Raw genomic sequence first — 15,592 nt, forward strand, 5'->3', positions numbered from 1 at the left:
TGTATTTACACATACCTATAGTGAAGTCCCGTGTCCCCGTAGTGGGGTAGGGGGCAGATGCATTATTCAAACATCTGTTTCACTGATCGATTTTCTTTAGGGACAAGTAGGTGATCAGCCTTCTGTGTCCTGCCAGACCGAGACATTTTTTTTTCGTTTCCACCGGGAATCGAACCCAGGACCCCTCGGTTCTACGCTCACGCGTCAACCACTGTACCAAGGAGGCGGTCTACACATACCTATATTTGAATATATATCATTATGGCATGTGAAAATGTGGATGTAATGATAATGCAGATCAAAACTTATTTACTATATTTAACGATTATTTATAATTTTTTATAAAATAAAACAATAATAAAATAAAATCATGTTTATTTTCGTAAGTATTAACACATAATTATAAAATTGACTTGTACACCTTGGTCTTGACAAATAGCCGAATTGGAAACTCCTGTAATAAGTTTTCATAAAATTATATTTTAATCAACTAACAATATTATACTAGTTCCCTATTTATAACATTTTTAATTTAAAGTATCAAAACGGGTAAGTCCAACTAAGCAATAAAATGTTTCACGCGCTTTAAAATTGAAAATTGTGATGTGTTTGACCTTCTTCATGGAATATTTTTCTATACAATTGTAAACAACACCTCTTGCTTGTGATCGCAGCTGCAGCGGTTTTATCGACATTTCGAAGATTTTGAAGACAAAATCCTAAAAATTAATGATCAACACAAATAATTTGACAACCAATTTGATAGTTGTCAAATAAAGTTGCCACATGAAAATGTTTTATTTTTTAAATTTATATATGCCATCAAATTCTGGTAGACCTTTATGAGAACATAGTAAAGCAAAATTAAATAATTATAGTATTAAAAGAGCATCTTAACTATAATATTCTTAATTAAAAAATGATTAAATGATGAGGTACTTGTATAATTTATTAATGAAACAAATATAATAATAAAAATATACCATCAGTATTGCGAACAATAATTTATTTATTTACTTCAGAACGCATCCATAAAACATAACCTCAAAAAATTGACATGTTTTTCTTTGCGTCTATCTGGTGTGGGGGCGCTTGCGTGATAAAATCGCGGGGGTATACAAAATACACGTGTTTTAAAATAAAAATGATAGTGAATGTGTAAATAACAACAAATATTAGTTAAAAATGGTAAGTAGAACTATTAATGTATTGAATAACATGTTAAATAATATAAATACTACCTTTTTCAATTTATACAATTATTGGCATGGTGTTCCAGATTTAGTTTTGCATTTAGTTATGTTTTACAGTAAATATTAATTATAATGTCACAGACTAATATCTCACACATTGAACCAACATAAAAATCTTTCGTATTGTTATTTAGTACGTATAAGTCTTATTTTAATTACATGCTCTTATAACCTCAAATATGGAATGCAAACATTTTATATTATGTGGAAAGAAAAGAAGATCAATAATTATGATCTTCACTTTATTTGGTATTTCTTTAGAAATTTGCGGCACGAATTAAGGGGGGGGAGGGGAGGGAAAGGGAGGGGGGAGGTAAGGGGAGACCCCCTATAAAGTGGGGGGGTGAGGAAACCCCCCCTTCTATTTTTTTTAATTTTTTTTGAGATTATATTTATTCTAGCTTACCGCCCGCGGCTTCGCCCGCTTTGACTTAAACCTAATAAATTATATACTAAAACCTTCCTCTTGAATCACTCTATCTATTAAAAAAAACCGCATCAAAATCCGTTGCGTAGTTTGAAAGATTTAAGCATACAAAGGGACATAGGGATAGAGAAAGTGACTTTGTTTTATACTATGTAGTGATGTAGTTAGAAATATAACGAAGATTATGGGCTTTCTTGACTGCTCCGGCACTGCAGAACGTGGCGCTTGCCCCCGTGTACCTCGTTGCAGGCAGGAGTCTTCACTCGCCTTCGTAGCTTCGGCTTTTTGGTCGCCTTTGGCGACCAGCCTCAGCCACTCCGGCTCGCTTGACTCTGCCTGCTCCTCAGCACACGCGGGCGCCACGCTCCTCCGCGCCTCCGACTTTTTTAATAGACTCTAGTGTATGACAGACAAGTACCACGTGGAATCGGGGTGGACAGATTCGGTTCTGTGATTAACAATTTGTGTGCAATATACATACAATAAAAACATTTTTTAAATAATTATTTATTCAAATCTTGTATACATGTTTGATACAATTTACAATGGCAATGAATGGATCCATTTTATTTGTTTCCACCCATCGTCTCCACATATTCTATAATATTATCACTGAAGTTTGCTGGGTGGTTATAGTTATCTTTTTTAAAAAATCTTTTTACAACATGCCACTGGGACTCAAATGGGTCAGAGGCAACAAATGGGTTGTCTGGGTCTGAGTGATTAACTTTTTTATGAACATACCCATATTGCCCCAAATAATCATATGCTCGCCAATAACCCGTATGAATTGTTGTCCCCTCAGCAACATGCTTTTGAATGAACTATGGTTTTTAATATGTACATTAAGACATTTGTTATCTCTTTCAAACACAATTCTTGTAGTTTTGTCAATGTAACTCAAACAATTTTGAACATAATCTCAAAATTAAAAAAAAAAGATTTCTCTGTAATTACACGTTTCCGCACGAAAAGCCGCTAATGTATGTTTCGGGGCATCAATATCGATCGATAAAAATTAAAATCGCGCCGAAATTCGTGCCGCACGTTTCTAAAGTCAACCCCTTTATTTTACTGGCCATAAATAGTAAATACAAAGATATCTAAGTACAAAAATCCATACCAATAACTTCAATGAACATAATATTGATGTAAAGAGTTCAAAACATTACTAGCAAAGCATTTATTTGTAAACATATATAATATAATATATTCTACTACTACATATATACAAACGGACGACTGCATGATTTAAAATACAATCAATTTGAATGTTTATCAAGTGTTTATGGGCGGTGGTGACCACTTAACATCAGGTTGCCCGTGGCCCACCTGCTCCTTTGCTTGCTATGACAAAAAAAAGCTAGTTCACAGACTAATCTCAATAATTAACTTAAAGAGTAAGCTGTACGTGCTTTTCGAGCACGCCGCGGGCTTCGCCCTCTTCCGCGTAGCGGAGTTCGAGGAGCTGGCGACGTTCTTGCCGCAAGTGGAGCAGTCTGTAACGGACTTGCAGCGTTTCAACTCGGTTGTGTCTCTGATTGCGTTCCAACCGTTCAAGTCGGCTATTTTGGCTTTGGAGAACATTAATGCGATATCTGAAGGTAATTTAATATGAAACTGTTATATTTTGTACTAGCTTACCGCCCGCGGCTTCGCCCGCTTTGTCTAAAACCTAATCTATACTTCTATACTAATATTATAAAGAGGAAAAGTTTGTAAGTATGTATGTAAGTATGTATGTATGTATGGTTTTCACGCATAAACTACTGGACCGATTTCAAAAATTCTTTCACCATTAGAAAGCTGCATCTTTACTGAGCAACATAGGCTATATTGCATTTTCAAAAAAATTAGAGATCCTTACCAAAAATGCAATAATGTAACCCAAGGTGTAAAAAAATCCTCAATAAAACTTCTGTCATCGCGTGCGCTGCGGAATCTATTGAAGATAGAACAAAAAAATGTTCTACGGTATTATAGAATGGATCAATATCTACAAGAAAGTCAGCGATACCATATGTCCATCTTCAGTAGTTATGTTACTACAACAACTTTTTTACGTTTTCAAAGTAAACAGAAGTGCCGACAGTAATCAAACCATGTTATCCATACACATATATTAATCCTTATCCCATTAAATGATGTTTTATTATAGACTGTTTCAATACCAGCAAAATACTTTTTAAATGAAAAGAATTGGATATTCCATTCAAAAGATATAACGAATTTTTAAAAGTGTCAATCTACAGAAAATAGTAGGTATACTGTTCGAGCAGGCCGTAGTGCGGGGGTCACGGAGGAATTCTACCAATATGCGTCTAGACGGAACACAGTGGGGTTTTGGTCGGTAGGAATCTGACATAACCCACGGCCCCTCCCCCGGAGGCCGTGAGTATCTATGAAAGATTTCCCCACTAAAACAAAAAAAAAAAGGCCGTAGTGCGGGACGGGGTAAAGGTGATTTTCATGTGATTAAAAATTAAACCTATAGTCCGACCTATAGTAGACTTTTCACTGTAACGATATCGCTATCTATGCGGGTGAAACCGCAGGGCATTGCTAGTAAATTATATACTAAAACCCTCCTCTTGAATCACTCTATCTATTAAAAAAAAAACACATCAAAATCCGTTGCGTAGTTTTAAAGATTTAAGCATACAAAGGGACATAGAGACAGAAAAAGAGACTTTGTTTTATACTATGTAGTGAAGATGCAAACATACTTAGTGTATTTTTTTTGTAGTTTCATAATTTCTAAGGTCTTATTTATATGTTGCAGCCAGCTAGTCAAGTTAATCAGGCCTATAAAACAAAGCCTAGTGTTTTTATTAAATGAACCCATTCAGCTTATGTCCCGAATTATGTTTTTTGTTTATATAAATCTATGCAGTTATTAAAAGACAAATGTGAATTAAAACATCAAATTTAAAATAAAGCAAATCTTAATTTGAAAATGAGAATTTGCCACATTTAGTTTAAAGAACTGTTATTAAAGATTTTTATATTTACACAGGTATTCTACCAGAAGATTTGAACCTCTTCCTCGAGGGTGCGTTACCGAAACGCAAGAAGCGATCAAAATGCACGCTCGGTGTTCTGGATCCCAAGCTTGGTGCAGCTATCAGCGAAGCCCTGGAGATTCCCTGCTCGCACATTGGTGCAGTACCTGAATTGATTAGAGGTAAGATAAGGGAGTTTTTAAAGTGAAACTTTTATTACATCGTCTCAAACTTTTTGGTCTGTGTAGCGCATGTCGCGTGACGGTCGGCTGCAGAGTAGGTATAAAGCAGTGTTCGGAACCGTACGATAATTATCGTACAAATATGATAATTTTGTGCCTAAGTTTCACTTTTACTGTGGTTTCATAAAACCACACATTTATTTGTAAAATTGTTACAGTATGATTCAAATTTAATGGCGGCTCGGAACATCGTACGTTCCGATACGCAATTTTGGGTTTAGCATGATTGTCGACTTGATTGCACCTGCACTCACAACTAACTTCCGACACACCCCGGACAGTGGACACTCCATACAAAATTATCGTTTTGAAAGTCACACTGTAGAGAGTGCAAATGTGTGTGTTAACGCTTTAGGGTTCGCACATTAATTGTGACTAGCGTAAAGAAATTCACGTTTTTCTGATGAAATACATCTGTAAACAGCACAATATCTAACCATTTTCTACAAAAAACGATAATCACAAATCCAAAATAATAAAATTACTTAAAGTCAATTTGATTAATGTTGTCAATCTTCGTTGCGTATTGTCCTTGTAGAAAAATGCGGACCATTTATAGCTGATGATCGTGCGGGGTGAGGTAAGTGTTTAATTTTGGCGGGAGGCGGAGAGTGTCCGTTCTGTAGCGTTTAGATACTATTATGTATTCTGTGCTTCCAAACCACCATTAAGTTTGAATCGAACTGTACCAAGTTGTTACATAATTATCTATCTTGCAAGATAGTAATCTGTTGAAAAACTTAGGTTTGATTATAGATATATATCTTTTAAATTAGATTTTATGTTAGTGGTAGCTATATGTTAATGTTAATAAATGGGTAGAAATTCAGTTGATCTTATTTGAGGGATATTTTATTATTGCACGCCTCATAAGCGAAGCGTTGAGGTGGGTACTACTGTCACTTCGCGCAAAACATCTGATTTTTCAAACTTAAAATGTCTTTATGTATCATACATTGCACTTGTAAGATAATACATACACACACATATTAAGAAAAAACACTATTTTTAACGTTCATGATATTTTTGATGTCATTTTTGTTATTTAAACTAGTTAAAAAACAGTTTAAAAAAGTTCTGTCTTGGACGTCCGTGTGTCTGTATGTGCGGATCCTTTTTCTTGTTAACACGATAGCGACCGAAATACTTTACTAATCGAGTCTTTTTTTTTCTCTTACGCTTGAGTATGCTCAGGAATAGAACCCTTTCATTTTTCAGGGTCTGATTCGATGTGGTTTAATTGTTATTAAATAAACAAAAATAATAATTAATAAATATTTATTAAAAAAAAATTATGAGGCGTGCACTTTTGGATTTTCCAAATTATTTAAAGTTCTTGCTCTACCTTGTTCATAACAAACTGATTTTTACCATAATGTAGATATAAACTATAAGATAGATGCATCAATTGAATATGTATACTAGCTGCGTTCCGCGGTTTCACCCGCGTGGCTTGCTCCTGTTGGTCTTAGCGTGATAAAATATACTATATAGCCTATATATAGCCTTCCTCGATAAATGGCCTATCTAACACCTAAAATTTTTTTTAAATCGGTCCAGTAGTTCCCGAGATTAGTGCATTCAAACAAACAAACAAACTCTTCAGCTTTATAATATTAGTATAGATTATAGAGGTCATTGAGCTTCCAATGTTTTATGAGATTAATGTATCAATGGCTGTTTATACTTGCTTTTTAGGTATTTTTTTTCCTTTTTAAAATAATTTTTTAACTAAAGTAAGATTTTAACACAATTACAGGTATAAAGTTTCACTTCCACGCCCTAATCAAGGGGCTCACACAGAAAGCATGTAGCGTGGCCCAACTCGGTCTTGGCCATTCGTACTCCCGTGCGAGAGTCAAGTTCAACGTGCACAGAGTGGATAATATGATCATACAGTCTATTGCACTGTTGGATCAGCTTGATAAAGATGTTAACACGTTTTCTATGAGGATCAGGTGAGATTGAAGTAAAATTACAATAAATAATAGCATAGAAAACACTTTATTGTACAACTAGCAATGCCCTGCGGTTTCACCCGCATAGATAGCGATATCTTTACAGTGAAAAGTCTACTATAGGTCGGACTATAGGTTTAATTTTTAATCACATGAAAATCACCTTTACCCCGTACCGCACTACGGCCTTTTTTTTTGTTTTAGTGGGGAAATCTTTCATAGATACCCACGGCCTCCAGGGGAGGGGCCGTGGGTTATGTGTATGTCGGATTCCTACCGACCAAAACCCCACTGTGTTCCGTCAAGACGCATATTGGTAGAATTCCTCCGTGACCCCCGCACTACGGCCTGCTCAAACAGTATACCTACTATTTTCTGTAGATTGACACTTTTAAATTCGTTATATATCTTTTGAATGGAATATCCAATTCTTTTCATTTAAAAAGTATTTTGCTGGTATTGAAACAGTCTATAATAAAACATCATTTAATGGGATAAAGATTAATATATGTGTATGGATAACATGGTTTGATTACTGTCGGCACTTCTATTTACTTTGAAAACGTAAAAAAGTTGTTGTAGTAACATAACTACTGAAGATGGACATATGGTATCGCGGACTTTCTTGTAGATATTGATCCATTCTATAATACTGTAGAACATTTTTTTGTTCTATCTTCAATAGATTCCGCAGCGCACGCGATGACAGAAGTTTTATTGAGGATTTTTTTACACCTTGGGTTACATTATTGCATTTTTGGTAAGGATCTCTAATTTTTTTGAAAATGCAATATAGCCTATGTTGCTCAGTAAAGATGCAGCTTTCTAATGGTGAAAGAATTTTTGAAATCGGTCCAGTAGTTTTTGCGTGAAAACCATACATACATACATACTTACATACATACTTACAAACTTTTCCTCTTTATAATATTATTAGTATAGATAAACATAATAATAACATTTAAGTACATGAATAATAACCTAAAATAAATACAATTTGGCGGCAAATAAAATATGCAATATAAGTTTTGGAACCAAATTATTTCAATTATGTTTTTAAAGTGAGCATAATTTAGTATGAGACATCAATATGAGTGAAGCTAACAGCTCAAGTTAATAACTAATAAATAATTTAACAAATCTCATTAGAGCTGAGGGAAACAAAAGAATGAAGTTCAAAATTCAGATCATTTAGATCAAGTATGACCTTTCCTTTTTTTGTTTCATACTGTATTTAATAAGCTTTATTATGTAGTACATATATAACATTTAAACACAGCATAAGTGAAAGTGAAGTCCCATGTCCCCGTAGTGGGGTGAGGGGCAGATGCATTATACATCTGTTTCACTGATCGATTTTCTTTAGGGAAAAGTAGGTGATCAGCCTTCTGTGTCCTGCCAGACCAAGACATTTTTTTTTCTTCGTCTCCACCGGGAGTCGAACCCAGGACCCCTCGGTGTTACGCTCACGCGTCAACCACTGTACCGAGGAGGCGGTCAAACACTGCAAAACACAGCATAATATACTAAAAATAACCTAAACCTTTGTAGTAATTTCGATCTGAACTGTGCTAAAAAATATCAACTGAATAAATAAATGTTTGACTTGATTACTGTTTATTTTGAAGTTGATGACCAACAAAACAATTTCATGAGATAAAAATATCTTTATATTGTTATAACTACTTTCATGAACTAAAATCACCTTATTTTTACACGCTTTATATTAGCTTCACCTGTATATTTGTTTGTAACCGACTTCTTTGGCCGCGATTTTGACCCACTTTAAACGTCCAGATTTCGTTCAAACTTTGTAGATTTATTGAGGACCGATGACAATACACTAATTTGATAAAATTTTCTATTTTTTAGTTCGGTTTTCTATAAAAAGCGTGTTTTTTAGTTTTTTTAACTATTATTATTATTTCAGAGAATGGTACTCCTACCACTTCCCAGAGCTCGTTAGCATTGTCCCCGATAACCATCTATACACAAAATGTGCGGAATACATTAAAGACAGGAAATCTCTCACCGAAGAATCAGTGGAGCCCCTCACAGATATACTTGGGGATTCGGAAAAGGCCCAAGCTATAATTGATGCGTCTAAAATGTCTATGGGAATGGATATATCGCCTGTGGATTTGATTAATATACAAATGTTTGCGGGGAGGGTTGTGTCGTTGAGTAATTACAGGTGAGGAAAGGCTTTTTAATAATAAAAATTGTTAATTTTGTTTTAATTTGGAAATAATGTGGTAGATGGTATATTTTTATTGGTTGATGCGTTTTATTTGTAGATTTAAATGTTTTTAGGATTTTTGAAATTATGATTTTTTTTTAATTTATCACGTAAAAATAAATACATTACCTAATTTATGCAATTAGAAAGCAAAAACAAGGATTTGAAATGATGCTTTTGTGTAATAATAAATTCTATGTACGCTTTGGTATTATTACTGTAAGTACAAAGAATAATTCTGTTTCAATAAATAAATAAATAATAAAATAGAGATTAATTAATTAAATATTTTATTTATTTCATTTTATGCACGTTTGATCTATTGCAAGTTGTTCAATGGCTTGTGGTTATAAGCGCGTGCTATATTAATTCAACCGAAATACAAATACATACCAAATGTGTGTATATGTATATGTAACTTTTATGTTGAAACAACTTTATCTCCCCAATATATTTTCAACTACCTGTGCCTCGCGGTTTCACCCGCATTGCTCCGCTCCTGTTGTTCTTATGTGATGATAATATATAGCCTGCCTTCTTCGATAAATAGGCTATCTAACACTGAAAGAATTTTTTAAATGGGACCAGTAGTTCCTGAGATTAGCGCATTCAAACAAACGAACTCTTCAGCTTTATAATATTACTATAGATAAATTTTGTTTCTGTTTTAATGTGAAGTATGAAATTAAATGTAGGTCATATATTTAATAGGTTTATATTCTATAGTCTATATCTATTATATAATATTAAAAAAGAGGAAAGGTTTGTAATTGTGTATGTATGTATGGTTTTCACGCATAAACTACTGGACCGATTTTGATGAAATTTGGCACAGACAATCTTTAGACCCTGAGAAAGAACATAGGCTACCTTTTATTGCGAAATATGTACCACGGGCGAAGCCGGGGCGGACCGCTAGTAGTCTATACACAAAATGCATAACTTTGATTACAATTTCATAGTATCTTGACTATACAAATTTATTCAGGTTAACCTAATTTACATTATTTTTTCATTGACATCATATTTTTGTCACCAGAAAGCAAATATCGGAGTATTTGCACACAAAGATGAACTCGGTGGCTCCAAACCTGACCACTCTAATCGGAGACCAGGTCGGGGCTCGGCTGATATCAAAGGCTGGTTCGCTCACCAACTTGGCTAAATACCCTGCGTCTACTTTGCAGATTCTTGGTGTGTATATATTTTTATTAATCTTGTGTATACTGTTTTGATAGGTAAAAGTGAGTAAAGAACTTTCATGCAATTATGTGCATATAGATTTATGTTTTGATGTACCTAGTATTAAATTTTTATAAATATCATGTCTCAGTGTTTACGATTTTTTAATGTCTTTTAACTTCCGCCTTTTTAGCACTTAAAATGTAGAGATTTAACATGCATTTATTAAAAAGTACTTTTCATAAAACTTATTAGTTTTTCACATAAAGTTAAAGCTAAAACTTTACATTACGAGTTGCGTTGAATCAATAATGATTAATGATAAAAGCAAACTACCTGATATCTTATTTCTTATTTTATTTTCTACAGGTGCGGAAAAAGCTCTATTCCGAGCGTTAAAAACACGCTCAAACACACCCAAATACGGTCTATTATACCATTCTACATTTATTGGTCGAGCCGGTCTAAAGAACAAGGGCAGGATCAGTCGATACTTGGCCAATAAGTGCTCTATAGCGTCGAGGATTGATTGTTTCTCTGGTTAGTATTTTTATTTTTTAGTAAATTTTCCAATTTCACACTTTTTGAAGTGAAACTTCTATATAGGCGCGTCGATAGTAAAAATTTCAAGGTCGCGTCATGGCAATGCCATCACGTCATAGTAAGGCGACGATTTTGGTATCTTTGAATCTGGCTAAAGAAGTTTCGCTTCTGACACGTGTGCGCGGCAAACACGCTATTTTTTTATATGTAAATTTGGACGTATATTTTTATACATTTTTTTTTAATTTTAACTGACACAGACATTATCAATAATAAAGCTTTTTATTAAATTAATATCTATTTTAAATATAAATTAAATTTATGCACGTTTTGATCTATTGCAGGTTGTATATTGACTTGTGATAATAATAGCGTGCGATAGAAATGCGATTGTAATTACGTTATATGTTCTTTCATACTAACTGCATACAGTTGCTACACTATATCACCATCATTTAAAAATATATAAATAATGCTATCCTTCTGTAAAAACTAAAAAGCTCAATTTTTAATATTAAAAACAGTAATAACAGTTTGCTTAATATTCTTAACTAATCTGTGTAACTTTAATATTTCGAGTAGTTAAAAATACGTGCTTTTTAACGGATTTTAAACACGTTTATTCATTAAACATACATTTCTCCCGTGAACACGCTCTCTGTAGTGTTCAAAACGTCGGAATAAAACAAATTAATAATTTTACACTTTTAAAATGTTCTAAAAAGTGTTTAGTTATTAGTGAAAATTTGTGATTTAAGTAACGTATTTTCTTTCGTTCTTCCTTTGTTTCAAAACCCTTTAAAAAATTAATGAATTCCTATATCTATAAGACTCGCATAATATCCGACAAAGATACTACGTAACCTTTTTCCTCCATTTACAGAGAACCAGACAACAGTATTTGGTGAAAAACTGCGTCAACAAGTTGAAGATCGTCTGAAATTCTACGAAACCGGTGACATTCCCATGAAAAACATTGAGGTTATGAAACTAGCTATGGAAGAAGCAGAACAGCAGAACCAAGAAGAGCCGAGCGCTAAAAAGAAGAAAAAGAAGAAGAAAGAAAAGAAAGAAGTAGAAGTTATGGAAGAATAGAACGAATTTTCAAACATAACATGTGCCTTTGTTGGGTTGTTTGAAGATTCGTCATGTTCAGAGTTTATTTTCAGTGTAAAACTATGTATTTTTTAAGGAATAAAATTTTACGAAAGTATGAGGTGTTTTATTTTTGGACAGGTTCAAAACTACTCTTTATTGAAGTAAACACGCTTATGTTAGCTAGAGCTGTTACTAAGTAATATCATAACAAAATTAAGACGATGATCCTTCTTTCAACTACAAATTACAAAAAAAATTAAGTACCTATGTCCATCTCTTTATGTCTCTTTACAATGCCTACAATCTATTCCTGAAGTGAGTTTCTTATTTGTATTAACTTCTATCCTTCATTTAATACTTGAAACTTAAAAGGCTTATCCAAATGAAATACTTTCGCAAAAATAAATGTATCATATTTTTATTCAATTTGGTTTCGAATAAGCGTCTTTCCAAACTATACAAGGCCAGTACGCAACGGTGTGAAACTAATCACGTATAGTTTGTAAATAACTTTTTTACAAAGTTCTTTCAATCTATACAACAGCAGTACGCAAATACTCGCATATACTTTGTAGTGAAGCAAGTAAGAATAGCGCTCCAAAATATACAGCGCCAGTACGCAGGCGGACTAATCGTGTATGTTTCGGAGTAAGCGCGGCGTCTTTCCATTGCTCGCGTTTATATTATTGTATTGCTGTTTTGAAATCTATTAATAAAATGCATGTGTATTGTGTATATAATGTTGCGTACTGATCGTATATTTTTTGTGTCGAGGATGCTTGTGTCTTCGTTCCCGAATATACTGCACGACTTAAATTGACAATGGTGCTAAAATGTAAGAATCTAATAAATCCAGAAGAAGACGGTTGCGAGGCGACGGAGCCCCGCGTAGCAGGGCCGGGCTCCTATTTTTGTGTAGTTAAAAAAAACACGAACCTAACCTAACCCATAGGTAACCCTATCTGTTACCTATTTATTTTTCTAAGCTTACCTAATAATATTGTTATTCCATATTTTACTGAATCAATCAAGAAGAATAAAAGTAGATAGATAAAATAAAGTAGATAGCTGTACAAGTCTTTGATTGGCTATATATTTATTATTTCGCTCAAGCGTTTAGTGGTAATAAGCGGTAATATTTAGTTATACATATTTTGCGTACTGATCGTGTATAGTTTGTGTCCCTTCGTCCAGCATACTCACCACAACTCACCATGGAATCCTGATATTTCATGAATGTCAAAAAACTGTTCTGAAATAGTGCTAAATAGTGCCCAAAGGAAAAAAATAGTGCTCTTGTACTTGCGAAGTTATAGCCATAGTTCGATGAGTATGCTGGACGAAGGTTTCGCCCAGCATACTCACCTCCGTCCGGAGAATCTGTATACGCTTCAAACATAATTCATACTTCAAAAAATAGTTCCCAAATAGTGCCAAACGGTGCCCAAAAAGAAAAAACAGTGCTCGAATAACTTCGGAGTTACAGGCTTCGTTCAGTGAGTATGCTGGGCGTAGGTTCTACGCCCAGCATACTCACCTCAGTGCGCGAATATCGAACGAGCTATAGGAACAATTTACGTCTCAAAAAATTGTGCTTGAAATAGTGCCCAATATCAGTCCAATTTTTGCTTGACTTTTGACCTAGAAAACCATTAAATTTGATTGTAAACTTCTACATACATTACATTGAGTACAGTCGAATACAATATTATTAACTTTCTTTCTAACAATTTTTGTCTTGTGTAAATTATTTGTTTTGTTATATTGTCTATGTAAGGGAGTATTTACTTTAGAATCGCAATATTATTAATTACACATTATTTTAATAATACTTTATAATAATATGATTAAGCCTTCGCGCGTCGCATGGGACCCCGGTAGCTAGGAACAATGATTTTATATATTTGTCTAGATCACGGCGCTTGAAGGATTAAGATATCAAATGAAGTAAATCATGCATGAAAAATAAAGTTGCTGTTATTAATGCTTACATTACAAGTTACAACTGACAAAATTATTCAAAATAATCATTTTCCGGATCAAGGACGGTACCACAACGTTTACGGAATTGACCTGTATTCCTCATGTGATAAAGTTCAATATAGTGTGGCAGTAATGGATGCACGTACGGTCAATAGGTATGGGGCTTACGACGCGCGGCGCCCGCGACGCTGAACATTTTTTTATATGTATATTATATACAATATTAAAACTACAATTTTTTCTATTTACATTGATTATATTATGAATGTTAACAAAAGCTGTGAACTAGTTAACTAGAATTCTGATTACTTTGGCCCTTTAAATAGTAATAAATAACGTAAGTAATTAAAAATGTTTTTTATTGCTAAACCTTTCATTGATGAAACTATTGGAAAGAGTTTTAAAAATTTGTATAACTATGTCACAGTACTAGTTTTGACTGGTTATAAGTTTTGCCTGCAACATAATATATACAAAAAGAAACTGTATAATTTCCTTTTTACAATTTTTCAAGATATTAATTTTATTGGCTGCAAATGACTGTTTTTATTCAGACAAACACACAATGCAATGAAGTAATAGACTTCATTTACGCTTAAAGTTTCATTCATTTATTATTATTTATAAAATATATAATAATGCATTTAATCGAAAGTTTTTGACATGTGAGAAAATACCATAATTATTTCCAATAACATGAAGTCTACAATTAGAAAGTTTAATATTTTTGTCCAAAAACATATTGTGTCGACGACTGTACCCCATTTTACGTTAGTATGTAGAAGTTTACATTAAAATTTAATGGTTTTCTAAGTCAAAAGTCAAGCAAAAATTGGACTGATATTGGGCACTATTTCAAGTACAATTTTTTGAGACGTAAATTATACCTATAGCTCGTTCGATATTCGCGCGCTGAGGTGAGTATGCTGGGCGTAGAACCTACGCCCAGCATACTCACTGAACGAAGCCTATAACTCCGAAGTTATTCGAGCACTGTTTTTTCTTTTTGGGCACCGTTTGGCACTATTTGGGAACTATTTTTTGAAGTATGAATTATGTTTGAAGCGTATACAGATTCTCCGGACGGAGGTGAGTATGCTGGGCGAAACCTTCGTCCAGCATACTCATCGAACTATGGCTATAACTTCGCAAGTACAAGAGCACTATTTTTTTCCTTTGGGCACTATTTAGCACTATTTCAGAACAGTTTTTTGACATTCATGAAATATCAGGATTCCATGGTGAGTTGTGGTGAGTATGCTGGACGAAGGGACACTATAGTTTAGAACGAAGAAGCAAGCATCCGCGTTACAAAGTATACACGATCAGTACGCAAAATTCGTGTATATATTGTAATAACAAACTTAAAAACAGCATTACAAAGTATACACGAGCAGTTTCCTATGGTTGCGTTCTGGCTATGTATAGTTTGGAAATACGCTTCGAATAACCGAAAACCTCAAGAAAACAACACTTTGTAGGCTTGGTTTCATCATATTTTAGATGTTGTTAGGTAAATTTAACAGTAACGGTAACTTTTACAGAGACCGAAATTTTTTAGCATACCTAATTAAAGTTATCAGTCTCAAGACATCTAATTTTGTATTTGACGCTTCTGACAGTTATTTAACGTTAACAATAGCTTTAAGCGCATCACACACGGCG

At 33.8% G+C, this 15,592-nt stretch overlaps 1 protein-coding gene across 1 annotated transcript; it reads left to right on the forward strand.

Moving 5' to 3' along the window:
- Nucleotides 1-1,060: 1,060 nt before the first annotated feature.
- Nop56 (Nop56 ribonucleoprotein) lies at nt 1,061-12,059 on the forward strand. The gene is made up of 8 exons (XM_089709896.1): nt 1,061-1,188; nt 3,080-3,284; nt 4,697-4,864; nt 6,684-6,882; nt 8,813-9,076; nt 10,161-10,315; nt 10,673-10,843; nt 11,730-12,059. The coding sequence occupies exons 1-8, from the start codon at nt 1,186-1,188 to the stop codon at nt 11,939-11,941; spliced, it is 1,377 nt and encodes a 458-aa protein (XP_089566022.1). The 5' UTR covers nt 1,061-1,185; the 3' UTR covers nt 11,942-12,059.
- Nucleotides 12,060-15,592: the final 3,533 nt, after the last annotated feature.

Source organism: Colias philodice, chromosome 23, assembly GCF_061535455.1.
Source record: "Colias philodice isolate Cphi_HAF_F1 chromosome 23, ilColPhil1 Martin Lab GWU primary, whole genome shotgun sequence".
NCBI classification, from domain to species: Eukaryota; Metazoa; Arthropoda; class Insecta; order Lepidoptera; family Pieridae; genus Colias; species Colias philodice.